General features: G+C 37.3%; 1 protein-coding gene across 1 annotated transcript in view; it reads left to right on the top strand.

Moving 5' to 3' along the window:
- Positions 1 to 16,870: 16,870 nt before the first annotated feature.
- Positions 16,871 to 18,563, top strand: part of ZDHHC15 (zinc finger DHHC-type palmitoyltransferase 15) — a 120,691-nt gene continuing 118,998 nt past the window's right edge. Inside the window, exon 1 of the mRNA XM_063083977.1 lies at positions 16,871 to 17,064. Within this exon, the coding sequence (XP_062940047.1) occupies positions 16,929 to 17,064 (136 nt within the window). The 5' untranslated portion in view covers positions 16,871 to 16,928. The remainder of the gene's footprint in view (positions 17,065 to 18,563) is intronic.

Raw genomic sequence — 18,563 nt, 5'->3', positions numbered from 1 at the left:
AATATTTTACTAACATTTGAAACAACATGGATGGACTTAGAGAAAATTATATTAAGTGAAACAGGTCAGGCACAGAAAGAGAAATACCATACGTTCTCACTCATTTGTGGGAGCTAAAAATAAATAAATAAATAAACATGAACAGATAAAGGGTGGGGGGAAGAAGATACAACAATTTCTTGAACTTATTAAGACAACAGAACAGATATGATGTAGGCGGGAGGGGAGAGATGGAGGGAGGAAAGAGGAACAGGTAAAGGGTCATGAAAATCAACTACAATCTATATTTAGAATTTATAATTTAAAAAAGAAAGCTAAAAAAAATGTAGCAGAACCCATGGAATTGAAGGGGTCATTCAACAAAATAAAAAACACAACTGAAAGCTTAAGCAACAGGATAGAGCAAACAAAAGAAAGAATTTCTGATCTTGAAGACAATCTCTTTGAAATAACTCAGGCTGATTACAAAAAAGAAAAAAGAATTTAAAAAAATGAAGATAATCGGAGAGATAGTGATAAACTTAACCATACAAACATTTGAATCATGGGTATTCCTGAAAGCAAAGACAAAGGAAAAGGCATTGAGGACATATTCAATGAAATAATATCAGAAAACTTCCCAGGTATAGGGACAGACCTTCAGGTTCAAGAGGCTCAAAGACCCCCAAACAGCTTCAATACAAAAATGTCCTCTCTGAGACACACTGTAATCAAACTGTTCAAAGGCAAAGACAAGGAGAGAATCCTAAAAACAGCAAGAGAAAAGCATCAAGTCAGATTGCTGTTGCAACCGCCACTACTGCAGTCATTGCCACTACTAGCACTCCCAGACAGCCACCACCATTGTTCAAGCAGCCCACCATTGCTGGAGCCACTGCTGTCAAGCGGGCAACCCACCAAATCCACTGCAACAACCACAACCACCACAAGGGTGGCCTGCTACCACAGCAGCAGCCATAGCAGATACTGCAGCGTGCAGGCAGACGGCCAACCACCCATCTGAATTGACACAAAGAGGGCCACCAGCAGAGTCCAGAGAAAGAGAATAATAGAAGAAGCAACTGCTCTCCCAGATGACTAATCATCAACCTAAAGATACTAAAATTACAGAGAAAGAAAAACCCAAGAAATTATATGAGTCCACCAAAGGAATATAGTAACTCTCAAGAGCCAGACCCCATAGAGAAGGAAATACTTGAAATGACTGAAAAGGAATTCCAAGTAAAAATCTCAAAGAAACTCAATGAGATACAAGAAGATGCAGTTACACAATGCAATGAACTGAGCAAAACTACACGGGATATGAAGAAGGAAATCTACTAAGAGATTAATACTTTAAAAAAGAATGTAGCAGAACTCATGGAACTGAAGGAGTCATTCAGTGAAATAAAAAAAACAGAACCAAAAGCTTAAGCAGCAGGCTAGAGCAAGCAGAAGAAAGAATTTCTGATCTGGAAGACAATCTCTACAAAATAACTCAGGCAGACCAAAAAAAAAAAAAAAAAAAAAAAAAATTGAGGATAATCTAAGAGTTATAGCAGATAACCTTAAGTGCACTAACATCTGAATCATGGGTATTCCTGAAAGGGAGGAGAAAGGAAAAGGCACTGAGAGCATATTTAATGAAAAAATACCAAAAAATTTCCCAGGTATAAGGACAGACATGGACCTTCAGATTCGAGAGGCTCAAAGATCCCCAAAGTGATTCAATCCAACCTTCTCAGAGACAAACTGTAGTCAAACTGTCAAAGGCAAAGGAAAAGACAGAATCCTAAAAACAGCAAGAGAAAAGCATCAAATCACATGTAAAGGAGTCCTTACCAGATGAACAACATATGTCTCCACAGAAATTCTACAAGCCAGAAGAGAATGGGATCATATATTCAAAATACTAAAAGAAAAAAACTGCCAGCCAAGAATACTATATCCAGAAAAGCTATCATTCAGAAATAAAGGAGAAATGGTGTATTTCCCAGAGAAGCAAACACTGTGGGAGTTCACCACCACACTACCAGCCCTACAAGAAATCCTCAAGGGAGTCCTGTGTCTGGAATCCAAAAAACGATAATCACTTCCATGAATACACAAGAAAGAACAAACCCCAAGGGTAGAACAAAAATGCAAATGAGAAACAGAACAAAGAAACTGTGTCTTACCACTTCAAAAAACCAAAATCACCAAAGAAAAACAATGAAAGGGGAGGAAAGAAACATAAGATATTCAAAGCATCCAAAATAAAATCAGTAAAATGCCAGAAGTAACACAATGCCTATCAGTAACAACCCTAAATGTAAATGGATTAAATTCCCTGCTCAAAAGACACAGACTGGCTAATTGTATTAAAAAGCTAGACTCCACTATATGCTGTTTAAAAGAGACACACCTCACCTGTAAAGAAACACGCAGACAAAGAATGAAGGGCTAGAAAAAGATTTTCCAAGCAAATGGAAATCAAAAATGAGCAGGAGTAGCTATTCTTATATCAGATTAAATAGACTTTAAGCCAACAACTATAAAAAGAAACAAAGAAGGCCACTATATAATGATAAAGGGATCTATCCACCAGGAAGACATAACAATCATAAATACATATGTGCCCAACATTGGAGCACCTGGATATATAAAGCAAACACTATTAGACTTAAAGCAACATATAGACCCCAATACTATAATAGTAGGAGACTTGAACACCCCTCTCTCAGAATTGGACAGATCATCTAGGCAACAAGTCAGTAGATAAACACTGGATTTAACCACACTTTAGACCACTTGGGCTTGGCAGATATCTACAGAACATTTCATACAACAACTACAGAATATACATACTCTCACCAGTTCATGGAACATTCTCCAGGACAGATCACATGCTAGGTCACAAATCAAGCCTTAACAAATTTTTAAAAATTGAAATCATTTTAAGTATCTAATCAGACCACAATGGATTAAAACTAGAAATCAACAACAAGCGAAACTGTACAAATACATGGAAATTAAACAACATGCTTCTGAATGACATATGGGTCCAAGAACAAATTAAACAGGAAATCAAAAAATTTTTCGAAGCTGATGAAAATGATGACACATCACACCAAAACCTATTAGATACATCAAAAGCAGTATGAAGGGGGAAATTTTTGCCCTAAATGCTTACCTCAGAAGAATGGAAAGATGGCAAGTAAATGACCTAACCCTTCACCTTAAAGAATTAGAAAAACAAGAACAATCCAAACCCAAAGTTAGTAGATGGAAAGAAATAATTAAGATCAGAGCAGAACTAAATGAAATAGAAACACAAAAAATGATACAACAGATCAATGAAACGAAAAGTTGGTTTTTTGAAAAGATAAATAAAATTGACAAACAATTACCAACCTAACTAAAAAAAGAAGAGAGAAGACACAAATAACAAAAATTAGAAATGAAAATGGTGATATTACAACAGATACTTCAGAAATAAAAGGAATCACTAGAGCCTACTATAAATAACTATACGCAAACAAATTTGAAAATCTGAAGAAAATGGATACATTTCTGGACACATACAAACTACCAAGACAGAGCCAAGAAGACATAGAAAATCTGAACAGACCAATAACAATCAAAGAGATTGAAGCTGTTATTAGAAGACTCCCAACAAAGAAAAGACCAGGGCTGGATGGCTTCACTGCAGAATTCTACCAAACCTTTAAAGAAAAATTAATACTAATCTTCTACAAACTATTCCAAAAAAATGAAACAGAAGTCACTCTCCCAAACTCATTCAATGAGGCAAACATCACCTTGCTACCAAAACCACACAAAGATGCAACAAAAAAAGAAAACTACAGGACAATATCCTTGATGAATATGGATGCAAAAATCCTCAATAAAATATCAGCTAATAGAATACAGCAACACATAAATAAAATTATATACCATGATCAAGTGGGATTCATCCCAGGGATGCAAGGTTGGTTCAACATATGCAAATCAATAAATGTGATACACCACATCAATAAAATCAAACACAAAAACCATATGATCATCTTTATAGATGGTGAAAAAGCATTTCACAAAATTCAACATTCACTCATGATAAAGACTCTTTATAAATTGTGTATAGAAGGAAAGTATCTCAAGACAATTAATTCCATATATGACAAACCCAGTACCGATATCATCCTGAATGGAGAAAAATTGAAAGCCTGTCCCTTAAGAACAGGAAGAAGACAAGGATGCCCACTCTCACCACTCCTATTCAACATAGTGTTGGAAGTACTAGCCAGAGCAATCTGGGAAGAGAAGGAAATAAAGGGCATCCAGATTGGAAAAGATGAGGTCAAACTGTCCCTGTTTTCAGATGACATGATCCTATATATAGAACAGCCTAAAAACTGTCCAAAAATCTCTTAGAGTTAATAAACGATTTTAGCAAAGTTGCAAAATACAAATTCAATTTGCAAAAATCAGTACCATTTCCATATTCTCACAATTAACTGGCAGAAAAAGAAATCAAGAAAGCTAGCCCATTTACAATAGCCACCAAAAAAATAAAATACCTAGGAATAAATGTAACCAAGGATGTGACAAATCTTTATGATAAGAACTACAAACCACTGTTGAGAGAAATTAAAGAGTACACAAGAAGATGGAAAGATATCCCATGCTCGTGGATTTGAAGAATTAACACTGTGAAAATGTCCATATTACCAAAGTGATCTAGAGATTCACTGCGATCCCCATCAAAATTGCAATGGCATTTTTCTCGGAATTGGAAAAAACATTCCTAACATTCATATAGAAGAACAAAAGACCACAAGTAGCCAAAGCAAAAAAAAAAAAAAAAAAAAGCCAGAGGCATAATATTACCTGATTTTAAACTATACTACAAAGCTATAGTAACCAAAACAGCATGGTACTGGCATCGAAACAGACACATGGACCAATGGAATAGAATAGAGAACCCAGAAATCAACCCACCTACTTACAGCCAACTGGTCTTTGACAAAGGCACCAAGGCCATACACTGGGGAAAGGACAGCCCTTTCAATAAATGGTGCTGAGAAAACTAGATGTCCATGTTTGGAAGAATGAAAGTAGACCCATAACTAGCCATATACCAAAATCAACTCAAAATGGATTAAAGAACTAAGGATAAGAACTGAAATTATAAAACTCCTAGAAGAAAACATAGGGGAAACAGTTCAGGATGTAGGACTGGGCAAAGACCTTATGAATAAGACTCTAAAAGCACAAAAAATAAAAGAAAAAAATAAACAAATGGGGTTATATCAAACTAAAAAGTTTCTGCACAGCAATGGAAAGAATCAACAGAGTGAAAAGACAACTTACAGAATAGGAGAAAATATTTGCAAACTATACTTTTTTTTTTTTTTTTTTTTTTTAAGATGACCGGTAAGGGGATCTTAACCCTTGACTTGGTGCTGTCAGCACCACACTCACCCAATGAGCTAACCAGCCATCCCTATACGGGCTCCGAACCCGGGGCCTCGGTGTTATCAGCACCGCACTCTCCCGAGTGAGCCACGGGCCGGCCCCCAAACTATACATTTGACAAAGGATTTGTACCCAGAATATACAGGGAACTCAAAACAACTCTACAGTTAAAAAAAAAAAAATTAAAAAGAAGAAAAATCCAACTAAAAAATTTGCAAAGGAGCTGAATAGACATTTTTCAAAGGAAAACACACAAATGGCCAACAGTACATAAAGAAATATTCAACATCACTAATCATCAGGGAAATGCAAATCAAAAGCATTTTGAGATATCATCTCACCCCAGTTAGACTGGCTAATATAAAAAAGACTGAGAATAACAAATGCTGGTGAGAATGTAGAGAAAAGAGAACTCTCATACTATTGGTGGGACTGTAAATTAGTACAGTTAGACTGGCTATTATAAAAAAGACAGAAAATAACAAATGCTGGCAAGGGGCGGAGAAAGGGGAAACTCTATATACTGTTGGTGGGAGTGTAAATTAGTACAGCCATTACGGAAAACAGTATGGACGTTGATGGAGTTTGGATGTGCTGTCCCCTCCAAAACTCATGTGGAAATTTGATCCCCAGTGTGGCAGTGCTGGAAACTGATTGAGTCATGGGGGCGGATCCCTCATGAATGTATTAATGCTCTCCCTGGGGGAGGGGAGATTAATGAGTGAGTTCTCGCTGGATTAGTTCCCACAAGATCTCATTGCTTAAAAAGACCCTGGCACCTTCTCTCTCTCTTTTGCTTCCTCTCTCTTGCTTCCTGTTGCCATGTGATCTGCTTGCACCCGCTGGCTGCCTGCCACTTTCCGCCATAAGTAGAAGCAGCCTGAGGCCCATGCCAGACGCAGCTGTCCCAGAATCATAAGCCAAATAAACCTCTGTTCTGTATAAATTACCCAGTCTCAGGTATTTCTGTTATAGCAACACAAAATGAACTAATACAGAGTTTTCTCGAATAACTACAGCTAAAACTACCATGTGACCCAGCAATCTCACTTCTGGGTATGTACCCAAAGGAAAGGAAATGATCATGTCAAAGGGATACCTGCACTCCCATGTTCATTGCAGCTCTATTTATAATAGCCAAGATAAGGAACCAACCTATATGTTCATCAACAGATTACTGGATAAGAAAAATGTGGTATATATACACCATGGAATACTACTCAGCCTTAAACAGAATGAAATTTTGCCATTCACAGCTGCATGGATGTGTCTGTAGAAAATTCTGTTAAGTGAAATAAGACAGTCACAGAAAGAGAAATAACACATCTTCACTTCTAAATTGGAAGAAAGGAAAGGAAAGGAGAGGAGAGCACAATAGAACATTGAACTTTAAGAAGGAGAGAACAGACCTGTCATTACTAAAGTGGGAAAGGGTGATGGGGAGGGGGACTATGGAGTAATTGGGTAAGAGACACAAAGAGCAATTATGATTTGTAATGATGAACATGCTAACAACATTGATTTGATCATCACATACTGTACACAAGTACTGACAGTCAACTCTGTACCCCATAAATATCTATAATCAAAAATAAATTTTAAAAAACCATGGGAGTGTAGATGTCCCTTTGATGCATTAATTTCAGTTCCTTTGGATATATACTCAGAAGTGTTATACCCAACTTTCAACAATGGATAGAACATCCAGGCAGAATATCAACAAACAGTTGATTTGAACAGAATTATAAACCAAATAGTTCTACCAGACATAAACAGACCTTTCCACCTAACAGCAAACATTCTTCTCAAGTATACACAGAACATTTTCCAGGATAGACCACATGTTAAGTCAAAAACCAAATCTAAATCTTAACAAATTTAAGATAAAAGTGATTTAAGTATCTTTCCCAACCACAATGGAATAAAACAAAAAATCAATAATAGTAAGAAAATAAAAAATTCACAAATATGTGGAAACTAAACAACACACTTGAACAACCATTGAAAAAGAGGACATACTCATTGAACAAGAGGAAATCAAAAGAAAAATTTAAAAATATCTCCAGACAAGTGAAAATGAAAACACTAATATACCAAAATGTATGGGATGAAGCAAAAGGAGTACTAAGAGGGAAGTTTATAACAATACATGCCTACATTAAAAAAGATCTCAAAAAACCTAATTATACATTTCCAATACCTAGAAAAAGAACAAACTATGCCTAAGTTTGGTAGAAGGAATGAAATAATAAAGACTAGTGCAGAAACAAGTCAAATGGAGAATAGTTCCTCTTTCATTAATAATTTTTTTTAATTTCAGTTTTCTCTCTTTTTTTCCCCACAGAAATACAAGGATCATAAGGGATTACTATGAACAATGACATGCCAACAACTGAAGAACCTTGAAGAAATGGATAAGTTTTGAGAGACATATAATCTACCCACACCAAATTAAGAAGAAATAGAAAACCTGAATAGACCAATAACAAGTAAAAAGAAGAAATCTGTAATCAAAAACCTCCCCAAAAGCACCAGAACCACATGGCTTCAGTGGTGAATTCTACCAAACATTTAAAGAATTAGTACCAATTCTTATCAAAGTCTTCCAAAAAATTGAGAAGGAAACATTTCCAAACTCATTTTACAAGGCCAGCAGTACCCTGATACCAAAGCCAGACAAGGACACTATAAGAAAATTAAATTAAAGACAAATATTTCTGATGAACATAGGTACAAAATTCCTCAACAAAATACTAGCAAGCAGAATTCAAAAGCACATTAAAAGGATCACACCACATGATCAAGTGGGATTTATCCCTGGGATACAGGAATGATTCAACATATGCAAATCAGTAGATGTGACACACCACATTAACAGAATGAGGGACAAAAATCACATGATCATCTCAGTAGATGCAGAAAAACATTTGAAAAAATTCACCATCTTCTATGATAAACTCTCAACAAATTATGTATAGAAGGAATGTATCTCAACATAATAAAGGCCATACAAGACACAGATGACATCATACTTAATGGTGAAAAGCTGAAAACTTTTCCTCTAAGATCAGAAAAAGACAAAATTGTTCAGTCTTGCCACTTCTATTCAGCATAGTACTAGAAGCTGTAGCCAGATCAATTAGGAAAGGAAAAAGAAAAGGAATTCAAATCAGAAAGGAAGAAGTAAAATTGCCTCTGTTTGTAAAAGACATGATCTTATAGAGTATGCAAAAAACCTTAAAGACCGCAACAAAAATCTGTTGGAACTAACAAATGAATTCAGTTATACTGCAGAATACAGAATCAACATACAAAAATCAGTTGCACACCTATACACTAACAATGAACTATCTGAAAAAGAAATTAAGAAAATAATCCTATTTACAGTAGCATCAAAAAGAAAAAAATGCTTAGGAATAACCTAACAAAGGAGGTGAAAGACTTATATACTGAAAACTATAAAATAATGAAGAAAGAAATTAAAACATACTCAAATAGATGATAAGATATCCTGTTTCCATCAATTGGAAGAATTAGTATGGATAAAATGTCCATACTGCCCTAAGAAATCTACAGATTCAATGCAATTCCTATCAAAATTCCAACGATTTTTTTTACAGAAATAGAAAAACCAATCCTAATATTCACGTGGAACCACAAAAGACTTTAAGTAGCCAAAAAATCTGGAAAAAGAACAAAAATCTTGAGGCCTTACACTTTCTGATTTCAAATTATATTAGAAAGCTATAGTAATCAAAACAGTATGGTACTGGTATAAAATAGAAACATAGATCAATGAGACAGAATATAGTCCAGAAATAACCCACACATACATAGTAGATTAATCTTCCACAAGGCTGCCAAGAATACAAAATGTGGAAAGGATAGTCTCTTCAACAAATTGTTCTGGGAAAACTGGCCATCACATGCAAAAGAATAAAATTGCACACTTATCTTACACCATTCACAAAAATCAATTCAAAATGGGTTAAAGGCTTGAATGTAAAATGTGATACCATAAAATTCCTGGAGAAAGCTCCTTGACACTGGTCTTTGCAGTGATTTTTTGGATAGAACACCAAAAGCAGAAGGAACAAAAAGAAAATAAACAAGTGGTATCACATCAAACTAAAATGCTTCTGTACAGCAAAGAAAACAATCAACACAATGAGAAGACAATCTACAGAATGGGAATAAATTCTGGAAACCATACATATGATAAGGGGTTAATATCCAAAATATGTACATAACTCACACAACTCAGCAGCTAAAAAATGAATAACTGGATTAAAAATGGGCAAAGGACCTGAATAAACATTTTTCCAAGAAAGATATGCAAATGGCCAACAAGTATGTGAAAAGGTGCTCAACCTCACTAATCATCAGGAAAATGCAAATCAAAACCACCATGAGATATCACCTCACACCTGTTAAGATGGCTCTTATTAAAAAGGCAAAAGATAAGAAGTGTTGGTGAAGATATGGAGAAAAGCAAATCTTTATACATCGTTGATGAGAATGTGAATTGGTATAGCCATTATGGAAAATATTATGGAAGATTTCTCAAATAATTAAAAATAAAACTACCATGTAACCCAGCAATCCCTCTTTTGGGTGTATACCCAAATGAAATAAAGTCAGCAGCTTATAAAGATTATCTGCACTCCCATGTTCATGGCAGCATTATTCACAATAGCCAAGATAGGAAAACAATCTAAATGTCAGTAACAAATAAATGGATAAAGAAAATATGATATATGTAATTTTAAAAGGAAGGAAATCCTGCCATTTGCAACAACATGAATAAACCTGGAGGATGTTATACTAAGTGAAATAAGCCAGACATAAAAAGACAAATATGGCATGATCACTTATATAGAGAATCTACATTAGTCAACCTCATAGAAGCAGAAAGTAGTGGTTGCCAAAGGCTGGTGGGAGGAGAAAATGGAAAGATGTTGGTCATAGGGTTTCATTTATCTGAGATGAATGAGTTCTTAAGGTTTAATGTACAACATTGTTAACAATGCTGTATTGTGTACTTGAAATTTGCTTAGAAGGTAAATCTTAATGCTCTCACAACAAAAAAATGGTAATATGTGAGGTGATGGATATGTTAGTTTGATTGTGGTGATCATTTTACAATGGCATATATCAAGACATGAAATTGTACAACTTAAGTATGTGCAATTTTTGTCAATTTTACCTCAATAAAACTGAAAAATTTTTTAAATTTAATTTAAAAATAAAAGATCTTTGTAGGTTAAATGTTATCACCCTTTTCTCCTTCCCAACACTGTCCATTCAGAATCTAAATTAATTGCAATGCAGACTTTTTGCCACCTACATGGTAATTACATTTTTTATGCAAGTAATATATTGAAAGATTATAAAAAATGTTTTTTAAAGAATATTCAAGGGCCAGCCCCGTGGCTCACTTGGGAGAGTGTGGTGCTGGTAGTGCCAAGGCCATGGGTTCGGATCCTAAATGGGGATGGCCGGTGCGCTCACTGGCTGAGTGTGGTGCAGACAACACCATGCCAAGGGTCACGATCCCCTTACCGGTCAAAAAAAAAAAAAAAGAATATTCAAACCATCCATACTTCCACCAGCTGGAAAAAACAAATTACCCTCAGGGTAAATCTCTCCCATGAAGAGTGGTTTTTGAGCATGATTACTGGAAAATATCAACCTTTTATTTTAGTATTATTTTAAATTATTTTCTCAGAGAAATTTCAAATGTTTGATAAAAGAACTTAGGTTTTAAATCTTTAGAATACCCCTTGTTATACAAAAATATAATATCTTGAAATTAAGAAAAAGAAATGGACAGATCCAGCAGGCAGATCCAAAATCAGTAAGGACACAGTTGAACACAATAACATCATCAATTACCTGGATATAATGGACATATATAGACTACATTATTCAGCAACAGTAGAATACACATCTTTCTCAAGCTCACATAGAATATTCACTAAGATAGACCACATTCTGGGCCATAAAATACACCTTAACAAATTTAAAAGAATAGAAATCATACAAAGTCTGCTCCCAGGCCACAGTGGAATTAAATTAGAAATTAATAACAGAAAGATAACTAGAAATTCCCAAAATATGTGGAGACTAAATAGCATACTTCTACATAATACCTGGATCAAAGAAGAAATCTTAAGAGAAAATTTAAAATATTTTGAACCAAACGAAAATAAAAAAACAACTCATCAAAATCTGTGGAATGCACTGAAAGCAATGCTTAAAAGGAAATGTATAGCATTTAATGCATATATTAGAAAGAGGAGAGATCTAAACTCAATCACCTAAGCTTCCACACTAGAAAACTACAAAAAGTAGAGCAAATTAAATCCAAAATGAGCAGAAGAAAAGACATAATAAAATTTAGAGCAGAAGTCAATAAAATTGAAAACAGAAGATCAGTAGATAAAGTCAACAAAACCAAAAGCAAATCTAAGAAAATGAAATTAGAACATAAATCACTAATATCAGAAATAAAGGAAAGGAAATCACTACAGATTCCATTGACATTAAAAAGACAATAAAGGAATATTATAATTAACTCTATGCCCACAAATGTAATAACCTACATGAAATGGACTAATTTCTTGAAAAACACAGTCAAAACTCTTACAAGAAGAAACAGATCATTTGAATAGACCTATATCTATTAAAGAAATTAAGTCTATAATTAATTACCTTCCAAAACAGAAAGCACCAGGCCCAGGTGGGTTCACAGGTGAATTCTACAAAACATTTAAAAAATACATACCAATTATCTACAATCTCTTTCAGAAGATAGAAGCAGGGGGAATAGTATTTAACTCATTCTATGAGGCCAAGACCATCCTAATACCACAACCAGGCAAAGACATTATGAGAAAAGAAAACTATATAGACCAACACCTGTAATGAAATTAGATGCAAAAATTCTCAATAAAATATTGGCAAATCAAACCCAACAATGGATAAAAACAACTATACACCTCAATCAAGTGGGATTTGTCCCAGGTATGCAAGGCTGTTACAACATTCAAATATTAATGTAATCCAACACATCAATAGACTAAAGAAGAAAAATCACATGATCATATCAGTAGATGCAGAACAAGCATCTGACAAAATCCAACACCCAGTCATAATAAAAAAAAACCGCAGGAAATTAGGAATAGAGTTGAATTTCCTCAACTTGATAAGAATATCTACAAAAAACCTACAGCTAACATCATACTTACAAGAGAGAAAATAGAATCTTTTCCATTAAGATCAGGAACAAGGCAAGGATGTCCCCTCTCACCACTCCTTTTCAACATAGTACTGGAAATTCTAGCTAATGCAATAAAATAAGAAAAGGAAATAAAAGGTATCCTGATTAGAGAGGAAGGAATAAAACTGTCTTTACTCATGGATGATATGACTGCCTATGCAGAAAATCTGAAACAATTGACAAAAAAACTAGAACTAATAAGCCATTATAGCAAGACTGAAGGACACAAGGCTAATATATAAAATTCAATCACTTTCCTATAAAACAGCAATTAATGAGTGGAATTTGAAATTAAAAACACAATTCTCTTTACATAAGCACCCCCAAAAATGAAATAGAGATGCTCCTTGACGTATGATGGTGTTATGTCTTGATAAACCCACCATAAATGGAAAATATCATAAGTTGAAAATGCATTTAATACACCTAATCTACCAAACGTCACAGCTTAGCCTAGCCTAGTTTAAACATGCTCAGAACACTTACGTTAGCCTTCAGTTAGGCAAAAGACCTGGGCCAAAGACCTGAACAGACACTTCACCAAAAAAGATATACAGATGGCAAGCAGCATATGAAAAGTTGCTCCACATTATATGTCATCACGGAAATGCAAATTAAAACAATGAGAAATGACTACAGACCTTTAGAATGGCCAAAATCCAAAACACTGAGCACACCAAATGCTGACAATGATGTGGAGCAAATGGGAACTTTCATTTATTGCTGGTGGAAATGCAAAAATGGTATAGCCACTTTGAAAGACACTTTGGCAGTTTCTTACAAAACTAAACATTCTCTTAACATACAATTCAGCACTTCCACTCCTTGGTATTTACCCAGATGAACTGAAAACTTATGTCCACACAAAAACCTGCACATGGATGTTTATAGCATCTTTATTCACAATTGCCAAGACTTGGAAGCAACCAAGATGTCCTTCAGTAGGTGAGTGGATAAATGTAATATTATCCAAGCAATGTAATATTATTCAACACTAAAAGGAAATGAGCTATCAAGCCATGAAAAGACCTGGAGAATCTTAAATGCATATTACTAAGTGAAAGAAGCCAATCTGAAAAGGCTACATACTATACGATTCAACTATATGACATTCTGGAAAAGGTAAAACTACGGAGACAGTAAAAAGATCAGTAGTTCCCGGGGCTGGGAGGGAGAGAAAGATAAATAAGCAGAGCACTGAGGATTTTTAGGGCAGCAAAAATAATCTATGATACTGTAATGGTGGATATATGTCATTACACATTTGTCCAAACCCATAGGTCTACAATACCAAGAGTGAGTGCTAATATAAACCATTGACTTTGGGTGATAATGATGTGTCAGTGTAAGTTTGCCAATCATAACAAATGTACCACTCTGGTGGGGGATGTTTATAATGGGGGAGGCTATGCATGTGTTGAGGTAGGGGATATATGTGAAATCTCTAAACCTTCCTCTCAATTTTGCTGTTAACCTAAAACTGCACTAAAAAAGTAGTCTTTTTAAAAATTTATTTAAAAATCTTAGGCTTTGTGTGCCATATGATCTATGTCACAACTACTCAACTCTGCCATTGTGGTACAAGACGGCCATAAACTGTAGGTAAATAAATGGACATGACTGTGTTTCAATAAAACTTTATTCATAAAAAAGTCAGTGGGCCATATATGGCCCATGAGCATAGTTTGCCAACCCTTGCTGTATACACTTGAACTTGGTTCGTCTCTCTGGTTTTTGGCCCTTTGTGCTACTCTGGGTATGAGCTATCCCTATCATAAGCCCCCCTGCCCCAGACTATTAGATTGGTGTCCGGGTTTCCTTAGATGAGGGGGATTTATGCAAAGCTCATCGTATCTAAAAATTAAAATTATCACCTTCCCCCACCAAACCTGCTCTTCTTACCATAGTCCCTAAAATGGTAATTGACAACACTGTTTATTCAGGCATTGAAGTTAGAAATCTGGTTGTTGGCTTTGGCTTATCTCACTCCTCACCTGCCAGTTGGTCAATAAATTCTGTTGATTCCCTTCCCAAAACTCTATTATATTTTCCCCCTCTTTTCCTTCTCCTTATTCCCTGCCTTAGGCCCAGGCCCTTAACACCTCTTGGTCAGTGTTTTGGATTTTGGCCATTCTAAAGTACTGTAGTCATATCTCATTGTTTTAATTTGCATTTCCCTGATGACATATAATGTGGAGCATCTTTTCATATGCTACATGCCATCTGTACATCTTTTTTGGTCAGGTGTCTGTTCTCTTGGTTAGACTACGTAGTATCTTCTAGCAAGACCAGATTACTTGCAGACCCTCAAATATGCTGTGATGTTTCACATATCTTTGCCACTCATATTTCCTTTTGCCTGGGGGTCCCCTCCCCCTTAAACGTATTCCCACCTCTTATCTTCTCAGTGGACTCCTAGTCATTATTCAAAACCCAGCTCGTACTTACCCTTTCACATTTAATTATTGCCTCCTCAAGGTTACTTGGTTGAAATAGTATACCCTTAATATCAAGATATATGTTCCAAGAGCCCCAAATTCATGAATAAGGGGAAATTTAAGTATACACATCAGAATTGGGCTATTAAATATTGTAACTAAAATTAACTCAGCAATTCATTACATCATTACTCTAGTAATATCAGCCATAAAGTTAACTTAATCTGAAAAGAAATAATAAAGCTCTTGTAACTTCAGGAAATATATTGCATATATAAATATAACTAAAGAACTGAGAGCAACCTTGTAGTAATCCTTGCTCCCACATAGCAGTCACACAGAATGTGAATCAAACATGGGTCTCAGTAAAATCACAAATTTCTTCATGTAACTGACCTTTGGAAATCATTAAAACAGTTGAGTGTCAAATCCATAAATGCCCAGAGACTGCCATACTTCTATTGTTGCACCTGTGTTAATGAACACCTATCGCCCCAATAAGAACATGAGCTTTTTGGAGACAGGCCTCCTGTTTTGTCATTCTTTTTATACCAAAGTTGATCTAACAGAAAGCAACCACTCCAAAAACATTTGTTGAATTAAACTGCCTCCTACTTGTTCTCCCTCCTTCCAGGCCATCTTCCTGTCCAAAATCCTACCAGTTCTTTTAAAAAACACATCTCTGGTGTCACTCCATTGCCCAAAACCTTTGATAGTTGTTTATAATCTGCTTTATAGGATTATGTCCCCACACTCTGGCCTCAGCCTATATTCCCAGTCTTATTCCCAACTTCTCTTCACACAAGCTCTCTTCAAGCCACACTAGCTGACCTTGGATCACTTTTGGACTTTCACTACCCCATGCATTTGCAAATTCTGTTTCCTCTGTCTGAAAGGGCCTCGCTGTCTCATCTGCCTGAAAAACGCTTGTTTTATCAATAAAGCTCAGCTTATATATCACTACATTTGTAGCTTTCCTTGACCCTTCCCAGAATCACTGCCTCCCTCATTTGTTTTTCTGTACCAATGTGTTTATTCTGAAAATACACTAAGCTAATTTCGCGGGGAGGGTAGAAGGAGGGAGTGCCCTGTCAAAGGACTTACCCAAGCAGCGACTGCGGCACTACGGCACTACGTGCTAAGCATATTGTTCAAGCAGCAGTGGGAGGATGGGGCTGGATGACCTTTAAATCATGCAGTGTTATGGTTCGCAGCTTTCACAGTGTATGTGTGTGGGGGAGGGGGGGTGGTAGTAGGAAGAGGAAAAGACGGGGTAAGGAAAGATAAAGAAAGACAAAGATACAGAGACAGAGCTTGGAGAAAAGAGGGTAAAGGCAGTGCAGTAAGAGCAGATGAGAGGACCCAAATTTCTTCCACTTTACAGTTTTGCCGCGGTCCAGCCCTGCATCAAGCACGGAAGCAAGGCGGTGGGGGGGTGGGGGGGAGAGGGGGAAGCGGGGGAGAGGGGGAAGAGGGGGAGAGGCGGAAAGGGGAGGGACTGCATTTCTTCTGAGCGTGCCCAGCCTCTACTGCCTGACAGATCACCTTCCGCTCCAACACAGCCAGTTCCTCCACGCAGTGACTCATGCCTATTGTGCTAGGCAGGGCGTACTCAACCCTACAGCCCCACAGGTGGCACAGGCTCGGTGAGAAGGTTCCCGCCAGGCTAGGCAGTGGAGCGCCGCACCGCGCTTCTTCCCGCCTCCCAGCCGCCGCCCAAGCAGTTCCGACCCAGCGCCAGCAGGCCTGCTTGGTCGATCTTCGAGCCGAAGATGCGGCGGGGCTGGAAGATGGCTCTGTCCGGTGGACTGAGGTGCTGCCGCCGGGTATTGTCCTGGGTGCCAGTGCTTGTTATTGTCCTCGTCGTGCTCTGGTCCTACTATGCCTACGTCTTTGAACTCTGCCTGGGTAAGTGGGGCCGGGCACCCAAGGTGGGGAAATTATGCTCCAGCATAATCGTCTGCCCTACCCTTTACACTGGTGTCTCCTGTGTGCTCAGCCCTCACTGCGGTTTTCCTTTCACTCTCTGGAGAGCTCTCTGTCCCCAACCGCTGGCTTCCCACAATATTGCCTGCACCCTCCCACGAGGATCCCACCATGTCGCCATCACCTCCCGCCTAGGGTTTCTTATTTCCCTGCCTTACCCACAATAATTTGCTGGCTTTTCCCACTAGGGCCTCCTTTTCTCCTACAAAGCAACCACTTGCGCCTTGTGCTCTCCTTCTGGGGGACTCCACCCTGCCTAGTTGAAGAAACAACATACCCCGTGTCCTTAAACTGCTCACACCATGAATCCCACCTATGCATCCAACTAGGAGCCCTACCATTTCCCCTCATGCAAGAATCCTACTAGAATTGCCTGGTAGGGGTTCCCTACCAAAAATCCCCAAATATTTCCTATACTCTGTTACTAGCTGTTTTCTCACACTGGGATTCATCCTTTGCTCACGATCCTCTCACACTGGCTGAAGTGTTTCATATCTTTGCCAACTCGTGACCCCACAGTACACCCTGTTCTATCCCACTGAGGTCTCCCCTTTTCACAGTGGAAAGCCCCTCCATTCGCTTTCCATGTAGGCTCTCCCTATTTTCTCATCGTCTCCAGTGGGATGGGAGTTCTCCAATACATCCTCACAGTAGAGCCCCTGATTTTTATCACACTTGATTTAACCTCCAGTCTCCTGCATTCCTGCTTTGAGGAGCGTTCAACTCCTTCCTATTAGGGACCCCATATTCTTCTCTGACATCTTATACTAGTGACACTGTTTTTGTCACACGATAATCCTATCTTGTCTCCTGTCTTCTCACACTAGAGTGTTCTCTTTACCCTCTCACAAGAATTTCCACAGTCTCTCTCATATCCCTTCAAAGGGATATAATCATGATTCCTCCTTGTTAACTTTTCTGGGAAACCCACTCCCCACCTCCTTCAGTGCTCTTCCACTGTTAGCCCCACATTCTGCCATTCTCTTCCTCTGGGATTTCTTGTTATCATTTCCTCTAGGGTTGCACTAGTCCCCTGTCTTCTCAAATTGGGGAAACCTTATCCTTTCCCACTGGGGTTTCTATTATTTCCTACCCCTTCCAATGTGAGAGTATCATTTCTTGTTCCCTCTCATTATACCACCCCTTTTTTAATTCTGTGGTCTTCTCTTGTACCCTGTCCTGTGACACTAGGGAGCACTCCATCTCCTCTTTATTTATAAAATGGTTTCCACGGTATATTTTGTGATTTCAAACTCAGAATTCCACAATAGTTCCCGATACAAACCCCAAGTCCCTCCTCTATAATTTCCCCACCTAGATTTCCCCTATCTTTAAGGATTTTCCCTATCCTTATTACAAATGGCCTTTTAATGTTCTCATCAACTCACAATGGAGTTTTCATATTATATCCTGTCTCCTTA

Source organism: Cynocephalus volans, chromosome X (genome assembly GCF_027409185.1).
Source record: "Cynocephalus volans isolate mCynVol1 chromosome X, mCynVol1.pri, whole genome shotgun sequence".
Lineage (NCBI taxonomy): Eukaryota > Metazoa > Chordata > Mammalia > Dermoptera > Cynocephalidae > Cynocephalus > Cynocephalus volans.
The sequence above is the reverse complement of the archived record's forward strand: the minus strand, read 5'-3'. Positions and strand labels throughout refer to the sequence as shown.